The 18,871-nt window shown below is 35.1% G+C and overlaps 1 protein-coding gene across 9 annotated transcripts in view; it reads right to left on the minus strand.

Annotated features, from left to right (window-relative positions):
* The window catches only part of LOC138691813 (heterogeneous nuclear ribonucleoprotein A1, A2/B1 homolog), a 45,002-nt gene that overhangs the window by 14,858 nt on the left and 11,273 nt on the right, over nt 1–18,871 (minus strand). For 6 of the 9 annotated variants that reach the window (XM_069814275.1, XM_069814271.1, XM_069814276.1 and 3 more), the window contains 3 exons: nt 15,086–15,186; nt 8,933–9,067; nt 6,754–6,821 (listed from right to left, as the gene is read on the minus strand). In XM_069814275.1, coding sequence (XP_069670376.1) covers nt 6,754–6,821; nt 8,933–9,067; nt 15,086–15,186 — 304 coding nt within the window. Of the gene's footprint in view, nt 1–6,753; nt 6,822–8,932; nt 9,068–15,085; nt 15,187–15,279; nt 15,363–17,672; nt 17,921–18,871 lie in introns of those variants that run through there. The other 3 variants (XM_069814278.1, XM_069814270.1, XM_069814277.1) reach the window with 3 other exon arrangements.

Consider the following 18,871-nt stretch of genomic DNA (forward strand, 5'->3'; position numbering starts at 1 on the left):
GCTTAATCAGAATACCGTTAAAAAAAAAAAAACCTTTCAAATCACCACGGACCACAAGTTGGGAAAAGCTGGTATAAGAAACAAATTTTTATTTCATTAAGATATCAACAAATAAACCTAGACTAAACTAGCGCAGAGGTAGTTCCCTTCATAGTCTGCTTATACACTATTTTATAACTCCTTCCTCAGACGTACCAACATAACTTTGGTGACATTACGATAGTTTGAAGGTAGTGTACTCTCGGATTTGAAAGACACAGGGAAAGAAAGAACTTCGTCCACTTTTTTAGAAAAACGAGTCTTGCATGTTGTGTGTAGAGGGATGAATGAATAAAATGTTCCACACAAAACAATTTTAATTTATACAAATCTGGCTTTCAGGTATTAGCTCCCTGTAAAGCAGGTTTGAATAATATCAAGGAAAAATTGTTCCGGGGCCAGGTATCGATCCCAGGACCCTTCGCTTAGCGCGCGAACGCTCTACCGACTGAGCTACCCCAGGAACTATAGACGACACCGTCACAATTTTTCAATTTATATCCACACAACTCACATGAGCTGACAAGACGCCAGAACTCAACTGTGAGTGCACACAAATACTGTGTCACTTTAAATTGTGGCTTTCTGTTAACGTACCTCCAGTAACGAATGTATTATACAAATCTGGCTTTCAGGTAGTTTTAATCTATGAATAAAACACTCAGATAACGTGAACAGGTGTTACACATAGAAAGAATATGTTAAAGACAGATTTTAAATAAATTGTTCTCCTGAACTATTTGCTAAAGTGTACAAAACTCATACTTTCCTTGTACCCTTCATTTTTATACGTGTTACTATCGCGATACGCGCCTTTCGTTTTCTTTGCATTAATCTGTCACAGGTTAGGTTACTATAGGCTTTTGGTATGTCTTGCATATACGACTGTGACAGTTAGGTTGGTGAGTATAGTTTAGCCTTTTATGACTTGCATATACGAATATGTGATAGGTTAGGTTAGGTTAGTCTAGTCTTCTGGTATGCCTTGCACATATAAATCTGAGAGGTTAGATTAGGTTAGCTTAAGCTTTGCCTTATATATACCAGACAGTGACAGATTAGGTTGGGTAAGTTTAGGCTTTCGGTATGCCTTGCATATTCTGAAACTAATCTAAGAATGTTCCTTTTTTGGTAACGCTATTGTAAAAGTTTACCAAAATTGTCAGTAAACTATATGATCGATGTCTTCAAGATGAGACTATCATTATCATTATTATTTTGGTTAGGATAGCTTAGCATAGAGGACGTCAAGGTCCTCAATTCTCGTGAACTACGAGAATATGAAGACAACGACTGAGTGAAGGATTTACAAGTGCTGGGCATAGGTTGATGATTTTTTTTTTAAGTTGTCAGTGCTCGTCTGTAATAAGCTCATATAATGGCGGATGTACAAAGGAAGTCGCATTTTGAAAATTATGTGTGTTTTTAATTATGTTCTGTTTCACTATTTTGAGTGTTCATTCCATTAACACAAGTTATGAATTTTTGACATTGTATCGCATCATGTTTTATATGGCTACGTTTCCTTCTTTCACTACAAATCACATTCCTTCCTCTATTACGATGCACCTCTCATTTCAAATGTAATGTACTACATTTTCGAACAATTTTTCTTTCTTCACATATATTCGAGTCCTTCTACTGACCAGACACGCCCTCTAAAGAAATACAAACCCAGAAACAAAATTCAGGTGACTCAACTATAAAATCCTTAACTTTTCGACTCCATCTCCACAAAAAAAGCTATACAAATTCAACGACTTCCGAAATAATCAGAACTACCTGTGCGCTAGTTTCTCCCAAAACTATTCATATGAATTATACAACATTCACACAGAAAATAGTTCGTCTAGGAAAGTCTCTTTGGTTTTTACATGTTTTACATTTTCGAAACTGTCAATAAAATTTAACGACTGTGTTGGCATACGTGACATTTCAGTGCTGTGAAATGGTTGAAACTAACGCCACAAACGTCACACTCATAAGTTTTGTCGCCATCATGGGCACTCATATGACAAAGAATTGTTTTTCGAGATTTGAAACTTTTACCACAAATATCGCATTTAAACGGCTTTTCGTCTGTATGACAGAGTGAATGATTTTCCAGATGACTTGAAGAACGAAACCTTTCCCACAAATAACGCATGTGAAATTCGTTTTAATGTCTGTAGCAACTTGTTCTTGAGAACTCTTATTGTTCGAAGAATATCCACAAATGTAACACATGTAAGTCTTCTCCGTGCATGTTTTCTTATATTTGCAGCAAATAAATACTTACAGAGTTCATTTTTTTCCAAAGGCCTTCCCAGACTGTGAAGACGTACACCTTGAGTTGATATGAAACGCTTACCGCAAATATCGCATTTGTATGGCATCTCGCCTGTGTGACGTCGAACAAGCATTTTCAGGATTTCAGATGTGGAGAAGCAATCACTACACATACGACACTTATATGGCCTTTCACCTGTGTGTTGGCGCATATGGATTTTCACACTACTCGAAGTTGAGAATCGATTATCACAAACTTTGCATGTGAATGCTTTCTCGCCTGAATGATGGTGTCGATACATTCTGAGTATCTTTGATCCTGAGAAGCACAAACCGCAGATATCACACATAAATGGCTTCTCGCCTATGTGCTTACGTAAATGAACATCGAGATTTTCCAACACCGTGAAGCACTTACCGCATATATCACATATAAATAATTCTCACCTATATGAGTCCGCAAATGCATTCTAAGATTTCCTAAATTAGATAAAATCTTTCCGCAAATATCGCACAGGCTTGAACTTTCGAATTTGTGTAGACTGGAGCGTTTTTCAAGTTTTTCGTAGTTGTTAACAAATTATCGTTAATCTGACAGTCAATAGTTCCTTCACATGAAGGTTTCCTTAAATGAGTTCTATTTTCATGATCGTCTTCAATGGTTGTGCATTCATCCTGCAGCAGACTGAAAGAATGTAAATTTTCCTCACTTGATTCTCCTTTGTGGTGTTGATCTGCAAGATCTGCAATGCTGTTATAAAAATGTTCATAGATATAAAAAAAAAAAGAAAGAAGATTAGCGAAGGCTCAATTGACAGCGTAAATAGCTTCATATATCTTAAAACTTATTATATTAATGGCTAAATTGGACAAACCATAAAAACAGTTGCATAAACAATTAACTTCAGATTAAGACATCAATTAAACTCAACTGTGAATTTTTTGTTGTATTAATACTAATTTTAGGTTATTTCGTGTTTAATATAACTGACAAATCTTCTTCACTTATCATATTAACTAAAGTCCACAGAATATTTCCAAAAATAAAAGAAGTGAAAAGATTCTCCTTATATGTAAAATGGTGAGAAGTTTATTTTTATTGCATGTAAACAAACTTCCGTTAATTTTTAATTTGTGATTGTGGTGAAATAATATCATGCACACTTTTAATATTTCGTTTCTAGGTTAAGTTAAATTACAAATTAATATATTTATTTTCAGGTTTCTGATTCTTTTCGTATCCCATCTGATGATGATACCTATTCAATTACATCATCCTCTTATTTTCCACGTGCGAGAAGATCCGTTCATTGAACCCGATCATAAAAGTAAACGAGATACTGGTTACCGAATTTGTAGTGAAAAGCACTTGAACAAAGATTACGACCTCAGTTACAACCAGAAACGAAACGAAATCATGCTCTGAATCCAATGTTCATGATCATCCTCACAAGTATTGAGACACATATTCAAGAAGCGGTGAGGATTGTTTTCTCTCTCTCTTTGATGAAACAGTTGAAAATCAACTGGCTTTACAGACGATGTTCTCACACATTTTAATGCAAATATCAGTTAGTATTGAAACTAGTTTACACGTTTTTAGGTTAATTTTATACAACATATTATGTAGAAACTAAACTCGAGTTATTTACCAATGTTTAGTTAAAAATAACCAATAGTTAGTAACTTTGATACAACTACGCCAAAGAGAACTTAATTTAAATACCTAAAACTTAAAGAGTATTCACTCCTTACTGATTCCCTAAAACCTTTTGTATTTGATGAACTCAGTTCCTACAATACAAAAAAAAAAAAAAAAAAAAAAATTGAAACCCTCAGAAATTCTTCAGGAAATAGTATTTAAAATCATGTTTGGATATAAATTTTAAAACTAAATAAGCCTAATACAAGTATTTACAGGAATAAACATTGTCCCAGTGTGTAACCTTCACTTGTACAGTGACGCACCATTGATATCCAAAACTGAAAAAAAATCTGTTATTCACCAAGAATAACATTAACCACAAAAATCTTGTACACTCGTATAATACAAACTTTTTATAAATCTCTACATTTCCTGTTTTCAGATATGTATGCTATATATTTGATCTAGTCTAGTGTTTGCCTTTGACTCATTATATCTTAATGGTTGTATCATTTGACGTCCTGTAAAGGTCAGTCCCTCCTTAGAGCTTCTAGCTCATTGGGGCATTCTCTCAATAAATAAATAAAAAGTTCAGATTTATATTCGAAGTTTCGTTACAAAAAAAACGTACCAACATCATAATATTGTCAAAAAAAAAACACAAAAAGACGCACGCACACACGAATCTCAAAAAAAAAAAAAAAAAATTGACTTCTTAAGGAAAACATCCAATACGAGCTAAAATATTAGTAAATGACTACCAAACAAAATCTTAATTTTAACTATTTAGGATGTGATATCACCTTCAATGAAGACTAAGGATTTAGAAATTAAATTAAGCAGATTTCACAACATATATGTGGTAGAATCATAAAAGAAATGAAAGATAAAGCCAGAAAAGAACCATTAATAAAACTGTATAAGGTTCCTGCAATACAATACTGACATATGATTCAGAAACAGGAATAGTTGCTAAACGAAAACAGCGAAGGATACAATCAGGAGAAATGCTCCCGCTAAAACAAGATGCTGGCTATAAAAGAACTGATAAAAAGCGGAACATACATATCATAAGAGAATTAAATGTATTCAACTTAAATGAAATAATTACAAGTAATAGATTTCACTGGAAACAACATGTACATACAATACCATCACGAAGATTACCCGAACTTGTGGCAAACTAGAGACTAAAGGTAAGCGTTCACTACATTATATTGTACTCATTGGACGGGAAAAAAACAATCTTTGCTGTAATTGTTATGTAACCGCGTTCACTACATCGTATCGCACGCATCGGCTCTCGGCAAATCCATCCGCGTTTCTCGGATGAGCAACTTTTCCGATGGGTGTGATCATGGCCTTAATAAATAAATTTGAATTGCTCAACTGTTACTATTATGTTGTGCCATGTTCAGTGTCGTGGCAATATGGCAGACGGAAAACTTATTTCGCTTGTAGAAAACAGCGAAAAATTATACAATTTCAGGCATTCCCATTAGAGTAATCAAGTCGTTTCTTACATATATATTATGTAACCAATATCTCTTTCGTTTCTTCCTCTTCAATTAAGAAGCATCAAACAATTATAAATTCTTATGCCTAACACTCATGATTAACAGACCTAAAGTCAAAACTCCTCTTTTCAGCAATGTCAATATCGTACGACGTCATGTTTTAAACAGCTGATAGGGGAATCCGATGAGGTGGAGCCGTTACAGTGAATGCACTGCACTTAAAATATCCGTTGCGTGCGATTCGTACGAGGAGTGCAATACGATGTAGTGAACGCTTACCTTAAGAGAAGAGAGAGTTCGAGGAATACCCAGCTTTAGATGGGAAGACCAGTTTATCTTTGAAGTAAGAATGGACCACTAGACCCAACCAGTAACAGACAGAAGAAGAAGAAGAAGCAGTGATGACAGTGGATAAAACGTAGATTCCTTTCTTCAAATCCGAAACAAAAGTGATATACATAGAATCAGACTCGACACCACCCAAAAAGAAAAGAGAGAGAGAGTTCTCGCATCTGCAGAAAAAAAAATCTCTATGCAATTAACTACGGCCAAAAATGAGTTATTCTGGCACATTCTGTACCAAAAGAGAAAACTAACATTAAAGCATGTTATGGAGGGATTCTGGAGCACGTGTTATAACCTGCAATTGCAGGATAGCATCCAAACTTGCAAAGGCAACGTTCATCCTCCATCAAGTAAATGCCCTACCACATGCTTGCTTACTTACAATTGGCTTTTAAGGAACCCGCAGGTTCATTGCCGCCCTCACATAAGCCCGCCATCGGTCCCTATACGATGCAAGATTAAAGGAGTCTCATCATATCCTGCCTCCCTCAAATGCTACCACAAAAAGCACAAAATGTTACTTGATTCCTCATTCAACAGAGAACGAAACCATATGACATTCTCCGTATTCCCTTGATTTTACAGGTTTTCGGCTGCCTGACACTGATATTCGCCCTTTAAAGATGACAATTCTCATGAAGCTAGGATTCTGCAATATAAGTTACCTAATTCCTAAAAGCACTGCTATGAAATATTCAATGATGGCAACTGTGCATAGACAAAGAAGAAGACTATGTAGAAATGTGAAATATGTAAATTAATTTGCAAGCACTCATAAATTAATATAATTTGTTACTTCCCACTAAGTTTTCGAAAAGTGATTGTAGCATCAATAATTTGTTTGAAAGAGGAACGAAATGTAAGAATTACCAATTTATGTCCAACAATATCAGCAGTAAGAGTAAAAATTAAAGTGAGACCCATGTACACTGCACCTACCTCTCAGTGAAAAGTTCGTCCTTTTCTGTCTTTATTTCTAGCTTCGGTTGCTCATCATACAACTGTACCTGGAAAAGAAGACTACTATGAAACCACACAGAAATATTTGAAAACCTGATGGAAGACATTAGAACCATATTTACAATACTTCTCTGCCAACTATGATGACTCAAATCCGATATCTAAGTGACATCAACAAACTCTTCTGTTATATTAGGTTCATTCATAAATTCGCAGTGTTTATTAAGTCTAAAATTATTTATATTACATATATGGGAAATGATCCTTCATACAATCTTAATTTAGATTCCATGGAACTACTCTGCAGCACATATAAGGATCACCTTCAAATTTATACAGATGGATCCCTAAATCCTAATAATGGGGCATCAGGAGCAGGGTATTATATTCCAAAATATCAAGAAAATTACTTCATACCATGTTCAGCCTCCTCGAGTCTTGACACTGAATTTCTAGCTATTGATGCTGCTCTTCAGTGTGTTACTCAAATTTCTGAAAATCTATTTGCATACTTATCAATGCCAAGGGGACTATATTTAATATAATTAAATATGTACCAAACCTACATGCACATAGAATTATTCCAATTCAGAAACAACTACGTAAACTAAAAGAACTCCAAAGGGAAATAACATTTCAATGGATACCTAGTCATTGTGGTATACCTGAAAACGAGAAAGTCGATAATAATGCAAAAAGGCAACATATTTGCAACCAAGACCTCTTCAAGTGATATCTCTATCCAATGCTTTTGCTTCAGTAAAGTCTCATTTTACAAACCTATGGACCAAAAATTTGCTCTCTTCTGACAAAGGAAAAATTTTAGAGTCTGTACAAAAGAAACCAAATGACCTGGAAATGTACAAAAACTTGCCCAGACATGTTCGAACATTTTTAACAAGAGCCAGAATATTGTCATACAATTGTACCTACACCGATTTCACGTTTCTGATAATCCTACTTGTCTGTGGTGTAATAATCAGGATGAGGATCTGGAACACATTCTTCTGTATTATCCATGCATAAACCACAAAAGAAGTAAATTAAAATCATCAGTACCAGTTGCAGAAGACACAGCCCTGCAGTATATATTGACTACACCCCACCTCTGGCTACTACCAACAGGCATCTATAATGAACACCGATCAAAATACCCCTCATTTCTCGTCAAAAACAACAACTGAATAGACTACAGTGGACTATAGTGGACTTTATGTTGTCAGCAAACAGCTGGATACATTAAGAAGATTGATTTGATATGGGAAATGACAGTTATTAGTCGGTTGAGAAGCTTTTGTCATCCAGTCTGCTTTCAAAAACACTGAAAGTCACACATTATAAAACACTTATATTACCGGTTGTCCTGTATGGTTCTGTTAACTTGTGTTCAAGAATAAGGTGCTTAGCAAATATCTGGAGCTAAGAGGGTTGAAGTTACAGGAGAATGGAGAAAGTTACACAACGCAGAACTCCATGCATTGTTTCATCACCTAACATAATTATTAACATTAAATCCAGACGATTGAGATGGTTAGGGCATGTAGCACGGATAGGGACCAATGATGGGCATATTTGAGGGCAGCAATTAACCTTCGGGTTCCTTAAAAACCATTTGTAAGTAATTATTATTCAGAATAATTCCATTATTATTATGATGTTCACAAAATTGGAGAGTCAACTATTATTTTATCCTCGAGTAGAAAATATTGCAAAGCAGAAATATATATGAAGAGTCCACTGCAAGAATGATGGACGTCACTTTCTTATCGAAAATGAACCAAGACTGTCAATGCATAGTTTAAGACATATAGAATGTACATAGAGAGTTATATGGAATTAACTCTGATAGTCATTGTCCAGTAATAATCGGAAAATCGCAGTTAAGCTTTGAGCGCTAAGCATTTCAAACTTTCAATTGCGTCTCCTGCAAAATGTGTTCCAAATGACATCCATCATTCTTGCAGTGGACTCTTCATAAAAAAAGTTTTTTTCAGAAAAATTAATGAAAAATCCTACTTTTTTTATTAAGAAGCAAATTTACCAATACAAGGCATCATTTCTTATATAATGTCCTACACAAATCTTTGCAATTGAAGTTATACAAAGAGGATGCCTGCCACAAAGATAAGACCCAGGAAAATTAATAAACCTCAATCACCTTAGTTTCACTCTTCACCACAGGAAATGTACTTCGCTCTGGACTTTCGTCATGTTTTACCACTGACGTAACCTTTCTGGAATCCGCATGCTCTATCTTCACTCCAGTGATGTGCGGCTCCAAGGAACCCCCATCCTAAAAAATTATACAAAAATCATTATTTTCAATTTAATCTTGTTCACATGATTGATACTTTTCATGTATAATAAATAGCCTTCATTTTCGATCTTAATTGCAATGACTAGCTGTTACTTATAAGGATTGTATTAATATTAATAAAGAACTAAAGGAAAGTTGAGAAATTGATCATAGCTACTACAAATAACAACTAAGAAAATAAATTCCCCACATAAGTGAAAAATATCTCTCAACATGAGAAGACAATATGGTAGGGTGTCAGGAGATAATAAGGTAGAATGTCCAGTTACTCCCCCCCCCCCCCACCCACATTGCATACATCGCTAACTTGTAAAATATTTCACTTATCAGATTTCAGATATGTGCAAACAATGTTCTTCCTCTGACACATATTGTGAAGTGAGATGTATTGCCTGATAAATACCTAATATATGTATCAGCCAGAACCTCAATCAGAGGTTTACTGGCGATATGAACACCTTTAAATTTTTTAATTTGTTTAGTCACAAGTTAAAAAGTGTTAAAATTTTAAAAAAAAGGTTATATACCTTGGACAGACGGCCCGTTTCGACGCGATGTTGTGTGTAGTGATCTTGAATTTTGCGATTTGCATTTATCAGTTGTAGGGGTGGGGGTGTGTTGCTCTTATGGTGGGGGCTGGTTGTTTGTGTGTTATGACGTATCATGACGTCGAATAATGTGTGGGTATTGAACTGTAATTGTGTATTATGTATATGTTGTGGGTATGTTATTGTATGTTTATATATTTCGTATTGTTCTAAGATGTTTAACTATGAACTTTTTGGTGTGATGTGTAAAATTTCCATATCTGTTTCTATATTATTGTAGTCATGATTATTGTTGATAATTTGTTCTGCGTAATTTGATGTGATGTAGGGTTTGGTTATAACTTTAATATGTTCATTATATCTTGTGTGAAAGGATCTTCCTGTCTGTCCTATGTAAAAATGTGGGCAACTATTGCATTTCAGTTTGTAAGCTCCAGTTGAATTATATTTATTTGAATGTTTAATGTGATTATTTAGATATTTCTGTGTTGTGTTATTTGTTTTGTATGCCAATTTGTATTTTAGTTTTCTGAATGAAGTTGCAATTTTGTAAGTATTGGTATTGTGATATGTTAATGTTATGTATTTATTCTCACGTGGTGTTTGTGTTGGTTTGTTCTGCTTTTGTTTTGGCTTTTTTATTAGTGTGTCTATTATGTTAGAGTTATATCCATTGTCTTGTGCTATATATTTTATTGTGTTTAGTTCTTCAGTGTAGTTGTCATTGTTCATTGGTATATTAATTAATCTGTGTGTCATTGGACGGAAAGCTGCAAGTTTATGTTGTATGGGATGATCTGATGAATTGTGTATGTATGTTGTGGTTGTGGTGGGTTTCCTGTATATTTTGAATTCGTGTCTGTTATTTGTTTTGGTTATGGTGATGTCTAAGAAGTTTATAGCTTGGTTATGATATGTCTACTTAGGACAGACAGGTTCCTTAAAAGCCATTTGTATGTAAGTACTGTAAAACACAAACAAATCACTTTACTAGGTACAGGAGGGAAGAAACGTAGTGCATCCATTTATGTAAAGTAGGATCTATTACGATTTTGAGTTTGATTATTTTCGTTGTGTTATTATTTAATCAAAATAAGTACAGTATTAACAATAAGTGTTTTTACTAACTGAACTATCCAGGAGGATGTATTCATAATGCAGAGTATAATATACAGCAGGAATTCTCTACTTTTTCAAAATTGTGAGCACTGGCCACCTGAAATATTAAGTGAGCGAGTACCATGAAATACAATAGGTTTTATAGATCTATAGTAGTACATCTGCGACAAGAAGTGGTAGCTATCAAAACGATAAAAATTTGTTGAAAATAAATAATATACACTGAATATTATAAAGATGAATAGACATGGTGATTGATGATGTTCAATGAAGATTTTAAAATGGTTGATGCAATTGTCTCAAGAGTCTTTTCAGGAACCTTTAATTTTCTGAGGATCTCCAATGTAAATTTGGGAATTGTTCCTCGCGCACCAAACATAAGTCCAATGACATTCCTATCTTGAATATTATATTTATGACTGAGATCATCACAGCACGGAAGGTAAAAAGCGCGTTTCTCTTCATGTACTTGCTTTGGTGGATCTTCGTTAATTTCGAACCTTACTGTTGGGTCAAGAATGAGACCAGTTTATGTATTTCGGTCAATTATTATGATGTCAGCATGCTGTGTAGATCCTTCCGTAGAAAGACATTGAACTTCCTCATTTACTTCGTATTCACCATGTTCCCTTAATCTGTTAGTAATTATTGAGCGGACTGTGTTATGTCTGTCAATTCACAGTAATTTGCCCTGAGGGCAGAAACCTAGCATGTGGGGCAACATTTCATGCTCACTGCATCTCCTGCAATGGGTATTGCTAAGGTTTCTACTGGGGAGAAATCTAACTGCGATAACATTGGTGTTCATTTTAATGGCCTCAGTCCATTGGCCACAAGATAGACAAAATATATAAACAAATAAACAAACATTTAAGACATTTACATGGATAATGTTATCTTTTAACTACAGAATTTCAGTGATGTCCAAGGAGAATTCACTTTCAGCTACACGTAAACAGTCCTGCAGATGTGAATTAGTTGATAGTTGTTGAAATATTTCATAAATGAGAAAGTTTTTTTGCATACATAGGTTGGCCTGAACATAGCCACACATTTGATAGAAACACTCGCAGTATTTCGAGTATCTATCTTCTGCTCCTCACAAGCTATGAATTTCTTCTCGTAAAACAAAATACAGTTTTTACATGCTACTAAATCTACTGACATGAACCTGTCGCATTTAAGCACACTTAACCCTTAACTATATCCTAAAGGATACAACAGGTTAATAGGTTATATGTATAATTTTAATAGAACAATAGAAAAAAAATTGGTAGGAAAATAAAAATTTCATAATATTATAATATTGTACAACATACAAAATATGAACACTGCGATAGTTGTTTTCTTTACAGTCCGACAAGGTTTAATAAACTAGTGTGAGAAATGAAGTTTCGCCAATTTAAGGGTTAAATGCCATCGACCTGGGCTGGATTGAACCCGCAATCTCGGGGAACAGAAGGCCAGCCCTATACCAACTGCGCCACTCAGGGCAAGTCGCTGTCAACTGAAGTTTCACACGAACCATATCTCTTGAATAATCTTGATTTTCGTGATTAACTCTACACTGGACTGAAATTAAATACGAGAAGGACTATCACGTCACTAACATAATAATACGAGTATAATGGATGCATAGGAACACTATTTGTTCTGGCTCATTCAATAAAGTTCAAATTGAAAACAGGATCTCAGGAGCATTTGTACTCGAATGTCATTAAAAGAGCACCAGGTTGAAAACATCTGGTATACAGTCTACAGCATATATTAGCATACAATATGGAGAGTGCATTTAAATTGAAAAATAATCAAAATATGGATATTTTAACAAATTATTGAAAATGCTGCCTGTTCATTTCGATACAGGCTTCAGTTCTTTTATGTATATTATCGAAAACGTTTGTAAGCATATCTTTTGAAATTGAATGTATTGTTTCTTGAATTTCTTAAAAACTGCTATTGTTGTAGGCTGTTTAGCAAACAACTGTTGGTAATTATGCAGAACAACTACAGAAGCGATTTTGTTATTTTTGGTGGTTTGGTAGTGTTTAAAATTGAATTTCGTTTATTAGTACGTGTATATTATGTGTAGGTCAGTTACGGTTGAGGTAGAGTAGATTTTTTTTAAATATGAAGAAGAATTGAACTTCTTTTTTTTTTTCTCGTGTGTAGAAGACTATGTTGTTGAGTGCATAATTTTTAATGTATTTTGATTTGATTGGCTGAAGTGTTGTGTGTTCTTATTGGGTGATGTGTCTTCCGGTATGATTGGATGGTTGTGGTTAAGTCACAAAGCGTTGTGTGTTGTTATTGCCTGATGATTTTTCCGGTATGATTGGATGGTTGTGGTTAAGTGATAGCTGTATGTTACGAGCTAGAATTTCTCTAAATCGTTGGCTGTATGATTGTAGTTGATGTTTGTATTATTCTCATCTTGTAGGTGGTCTATCGCTGTGAGTTGTAATGGATGTAGAATTTCGTTTTTTATCTGTATAGAGTTTATTTTTTTATTTTATTTATTTTATTGGGTTATTTTACGACGGTGTATCAACATCTAGGTTATTTAGCGTCTGAATGACATGAAGGTGATAATGCCGGTGAAATGAATCCGGGGTCCAGCACCGAAAGTTACCCAGCATTTGCTTGTATTGGGTTGAGGGAAAACCCCGGAAAAAATCTCAACCAGGTAACTTGCCCCGACCGGGATTCGAACCCGGGCCACCTGGTTTCGCGGCCAGACGCGCTAACCGTTACTCCACAGGTGTGGACTGTATAGAGTTGAGAGAGGAGGATATTGAATACTATTTCGTGAATCACGGTAATCTTAAGGATTGCATGATTTGCGAAGTATGTTGCCATGAGTTGAGAGCAAATAAGACGGATTTGAACTTCCGTTGTGGGAGATTATACCGGAAGTATGCGAAACAGAAGAAAGTTGGTCGTTGTGGTACCTTTCTGGCACGCAGTAAACTTAGTGTTGTGGACGTTTTTCGTTTGGTTGCGTCATTGGATATTTGCGAGAATATATGTTTAAATGTAAATATTTAATGGAATAGAGAATATGTGTGAATTCTTTAGAGCAGCTACAGCCCTATATGCTCCGAATTATTAAGGTAAGGTTCATCATGTTTGACATTGTTTGACGAATTTGTGAAATTGATTCAGTCTTTGTGTGGCTATTTTGGTTAGGTTAGGTTATGTTAGGTTAGTTAAGGTTAGGTTATTGCTGCTTAAATTTGTCCTCTTGAAAAAGGAGTGAAAATTAAGGTTTTTGATAAAAAAAAATATTACATTAAGTTTTTGCGGTTTACGTTGTTTTCCTACATTTGTTTTTTTAGGTTTTTTTGAAAAAGGGGGTAAAAATGTAGGCTTTTGGGAAAGAATAATATTTAAAATCGCTTCTGTGGCTGTTATGCATAATTACCCAACTGTTTTACAGTAATCCCAAAAAAATTGTGCAAACCACTCAAGTCAGACGACATGGGGAGCCATAATCCTGCGCCCATTGAAATAATTCTATATCTATTCTTTAACAGACTACCTTACATACTGCAAATTCAATCTTCACTTCTGCCTGATCTGCACAGCTAAATTTAGTCAGACATGCTATCTACTTTCTGTCCAAATGATTAAGTCGCATAGTCGTAGAAAATGGGAAATCACGTGACATTTACTTAACTAGGCCCTTTTATTTAAATTATTTTAAACAATTGTATAATATTACGTAAACGTCCAATTTCTAACAGCCAATGTTTTCAGAAAAGAGCTAAGATAGCCCAGCTACTAGCCTTTACAGCAGAAACGGGTGGGGGGAAACCAGAATGCGACGTAACCAAATGGACACACAGTACCTGTGCGAAAACATGATTCAATAACGAATGCACTTTCTTCACTGGAAAATACAACCATATTTCTGAAACGTACTTTACTCACTCAGTACTGTTTACTGTGACCGTAAGACGACTTTGACTGCATATGTGGCCTTGGTTCTGTGTGGAGGACGGGTGCAAGTCTACTAGTAGAAGGGATGGGAGTGAAGTACATTCAGGAAATCAGGTATAATAAAAAGTGAAGTAAAAATAAAATGATGTCCCTGTACTTAATATGTTTGTATCAAATATTTTTGTATAGGCCTAACTTTTTACTCGTTCCACATCTCAAAGGTACAATGCTGATGTAATATCTATGGAATACGATAAATTGGGGGATGTCCGGAGCTTAAAAACACACTTTTCTTATTGTATAATGCGACTAGAGTAACTGGGTTTTCTCAAAATAAAAAATTGTCTTACATTGATAAAGATAAATAGGCCTACTTTTAGTTTACCTGAAATAAAGTCTTTCTCTCTACTAAATCTGCGTCATCCTTTGTCTGCATAGGCAAGGGCTCAACATCGGGTTCCTTCTTGATAGTAATATCCATCACAACTAGAAATAATGAGCAAGAAATCGATATATTTTAAAACGTGCACTACTCAGGAATGCATATGCAGTTTAAAAACGAAATATATATTACATTACTTATCGAAATGTCGAAATGGTTCCTGTCCTCTTATATACATAAAATATCAAATGGTTGACCACCACTTCCAATCGGCTGATACCTGTATGCACATAAACATTATAAAATCAAAACTACAAATGCATTCTGTTGACTTTTTCTAAGTGTTTTTACATTAGGAATAGCTTAATAATAATAAATAAGTTTTAAAACATTAATTTCATAAAAAAAAACCAAAACCAGTATTTATAGATGATTACCAAAAAGACTACTTCCTCAGAAATTTGAATATTAAAAGCTTGTTCAATTTTCAAGAAACATTTTTATATTGTAATCTCTGTCGTGTTACATATCAAATTAAGGACCATCAAAAGTTTTAATATGAGACATTCTCCTGATCTACACCTCATGTGGGTTTGAAAAAAATGGTACCATTAATTAAATACTTCAGGACGCAGCATATTTTATTAAAAAATATAAAAAAGAATAATTTATAAATTTCTAATGGAAGACAATTTTTTTTTTTTTTTTAGATTTCCATTCATGTGCCTACTATGTAAGGTCACTTGATATCATCGAATTTTGAGAGGTCAATGGAGATTTTAATTCGAAGACTGTGATGATATAACATGATATGGCTCGGTATCTAAAATTTTTCATTCTTCAGATGTCAGTAATTCTCATAAATGTAGTTCAGGTTAAAATAGACATGAGCGTGAAATACCTATTTCTCAAGCGGACTATCACTAAAACAGAGTTTCGCTCAAAACAAGAGTTAGAAAATGCGGTAAAACTAGCCCTGAGGTAGTTGAGAGATTTTGGAAGTAAAAGTAATTTAATTTATGCAAGGGATTTTGGTTAAATGAGCGCTGAGGTAGTTTCTTTCCCATTTCGATTACACATCTTCAAGTGTCTTACCAACATAACATTGGTGACATTACGAAAGTTTCACGCTAGTGTACACTCACACTATGCCTTGCATATGAATCTGTAACAGGTTAGTTAGGCTTTTGTAATGCCTTGTATATATGAATCTGTGTTAGGTTAGGTTAGTTTATGCTTTTATTATCCATTGCATATAAGAATCTCTGCAAGATTTTCAAAGTCTGGTGATGTTGTCACTACTGGCTCTCATAAGAGCCGAGGTGGAAACGAAGGCAGAATATAGAAATATGGTGTCTATTTCATTATTATTTGTTGTACTTCACTGTATTGGAATAATAAAAGGGGCGCGCTTCCGTACAGGAATAGTGGCATATATCTCTCTCTCTCTCTCTCTCTCTCTCTCTCTCTCTCTCTCCCTCCCTCCCTCCCTCCCTCCCTCCCTCTCTCTCTCTCTCTCTCTCTCTCTCTCTCCCTCCCTCCCTCTCTCTCGCAAGTCACGTAAGTACACATGTTTCCTATTCTCAATATTTGATACCCCCAATTTTCGATTAATATACACACACACACCTGAACTGGGCTCTAACCTTAGAGGAAATGCCACTGCCCCTGTACGAAAGCGCCCTCCATTTCCTTTTCTTGAAATATTTCCCTGTAAAATTCTTAACTTTTGAAATACATCTCCGCATGAAATTCCTTACAAATTCAACAATTTTCACTTCCAAAATCACCGGAAGTATCTCAACGCTCGTTTTTCCATTTTTTTTTTTTTAAGCGAAGGTGCAGTTGATCGCACATGCAAGAAGCCTAAATTAACCAAACATAACCTGTCACAGATTCGTAAATGCAAGGTGTACACGCGGAGTACGAAGGGAACTACCTCAGCTCTAGTTCAGCCGAAAATGCAAGTTAGCCTTTCATATTAATATTCGTATCTTATTCAGAGTTTCCAGTTCTCAGTGAATATGACTAGCTTACATACAATATACATGTAAAATGTGTCGGACACATTCTGCCCTACAAATTCGCACTGTTCATGTCATCCCAATTAAACACGACAAAATATAGCTCTAAACCTAGCATATGGTTAATTATGTACTAAGAATCAGCAAAGCCGTCACTTTCCCGCAACGGAGGTTCGGGGAACATACTTCCCTATTAGAATGTAAAGAGGCTCAGAATATCTCAATCAACTTATCAACTTAAATCTAGGATAAATTAGTCCTACATTAGAACAGGGACTGTTGCCTTAAATTACGCTGGCCCTATGTGGGTGTGTGAAAAACAAATCAGAAGAGAATTTAAAAACTTCGATATCGGTACCAAGAAAAAAGTTAATTCGACATTCAGATCCGATTCTCACCAGAGTAGTAATACAAGTGAGACATTAATAAGAGAGAAAAAGTACGAGATACAAATTGTAGTAGCAGCCAATGAAGATGCAACTTGACGTCTTTATATTAGAAATATTACTTTTGTGAAAAATAATTTAGGAAACAAACCCATAGCCACGATGTGGCAAATTACATACCTGTACGTTTTTAACAGTTCCCAAATCCTTGTATGAAGAAAACAATGGTTTCATATCTGTCAAGGCAGAAGTAAATCAAGACAAAAAGTATACTGTACCTATAACCCGATATAAAGAACCACATCCATATTTCATATCTGACACATTTTCCCACACCGCACAGTGTGGCCAACGGAGGTTCGGGTATTCGCCAAACAGCAGTTGAAAAGGCACTAGATTCCTTCTTATTAATAACATATATGAGCTAGGTTAATAGATAAATTATTATTAGTTTTGTCGCTAGACGGTGTTGAAAAAGGCGCTAAGTCCCTATTTGAGCAATAGAAAAGATGCAATAATTTGTCTCCGAAAAGTTTAAAATCGATATATTGGCGACACTGTCCTTACATAACTTTTCATACAGTCGAGATGTACCGACATCCATTATGCCGTGATAAATTATATTTTTTGTAATCTACCATTTTCTCAATAAAAGGTAGAATGGAAATGTTCCGTATGTTCTTTATAAAATGTTTCTGTATCACCTAACGTTCACCATAATTATACTGTCACTTGTCTACTCGTACCGCAGTCTGTGTTGAGTAGAAATTCGAACTAGTTTTTGAATGATGTTCTATCATCATCATCATTGGCGGCCCTAAGCAGGCACCAGCCACCCTCAAAACTGATTTCAGGCATCTCTGTTTCTGGCGACCTCCCATCAATTGCTGATCCCCAGCCATTTCTCATCCTCCTCGACCCCATCCATTTCAGTCTTCCAATCTTTCTTCTATTCTGCAGTTTGCTTTCCATTGTCCTCCTCACTATATCCCCTCTCTCCTTCCTCTGAACATGTCCAGCCTATCTTAGTCTTGCCACTGTAATATCCATAATAATGTCTGAGGAATCATGTAGTTGGTAGAGTTCTCTGTTATACGTTATTCGCCACTTCCCATTTTCTGTGATCTGTCCATAGATCTTCCTCAGAATATTCCTTTCAAACACCCGAAGTCTAGCCATATCACCTACATACAATACTCATGTCTCTGTTCCATATGTCAGTACAGGTTTTATTAATATCTCCTAGAGCCTTACCTTCGTTTCTCTTTTGAGTATTTAGAATTTAAAATAAATTCATAACTTTTATCAGTTTATTTATACTGTTGCCATAATCAAAGTTATCAAATATGATCAACTTTGCATATTTATGCTAACACTTT

This window comes from Periplaneta americana, chromosome 16 (assembly GCF_040183065.1).
Source record: "Periplaneta americana isolate PAMFEO1 chromosome 16, P.americana_PAMFEO1_priV1, whole genome shotgun sequence".
Taxonomy (NCBI): domain Eukaryota; kingdom Metazoa; phylum Arthropoda; class Insecta; order Blattodea; family Blattidae; genus Periplaneta; species Periplaneta americana.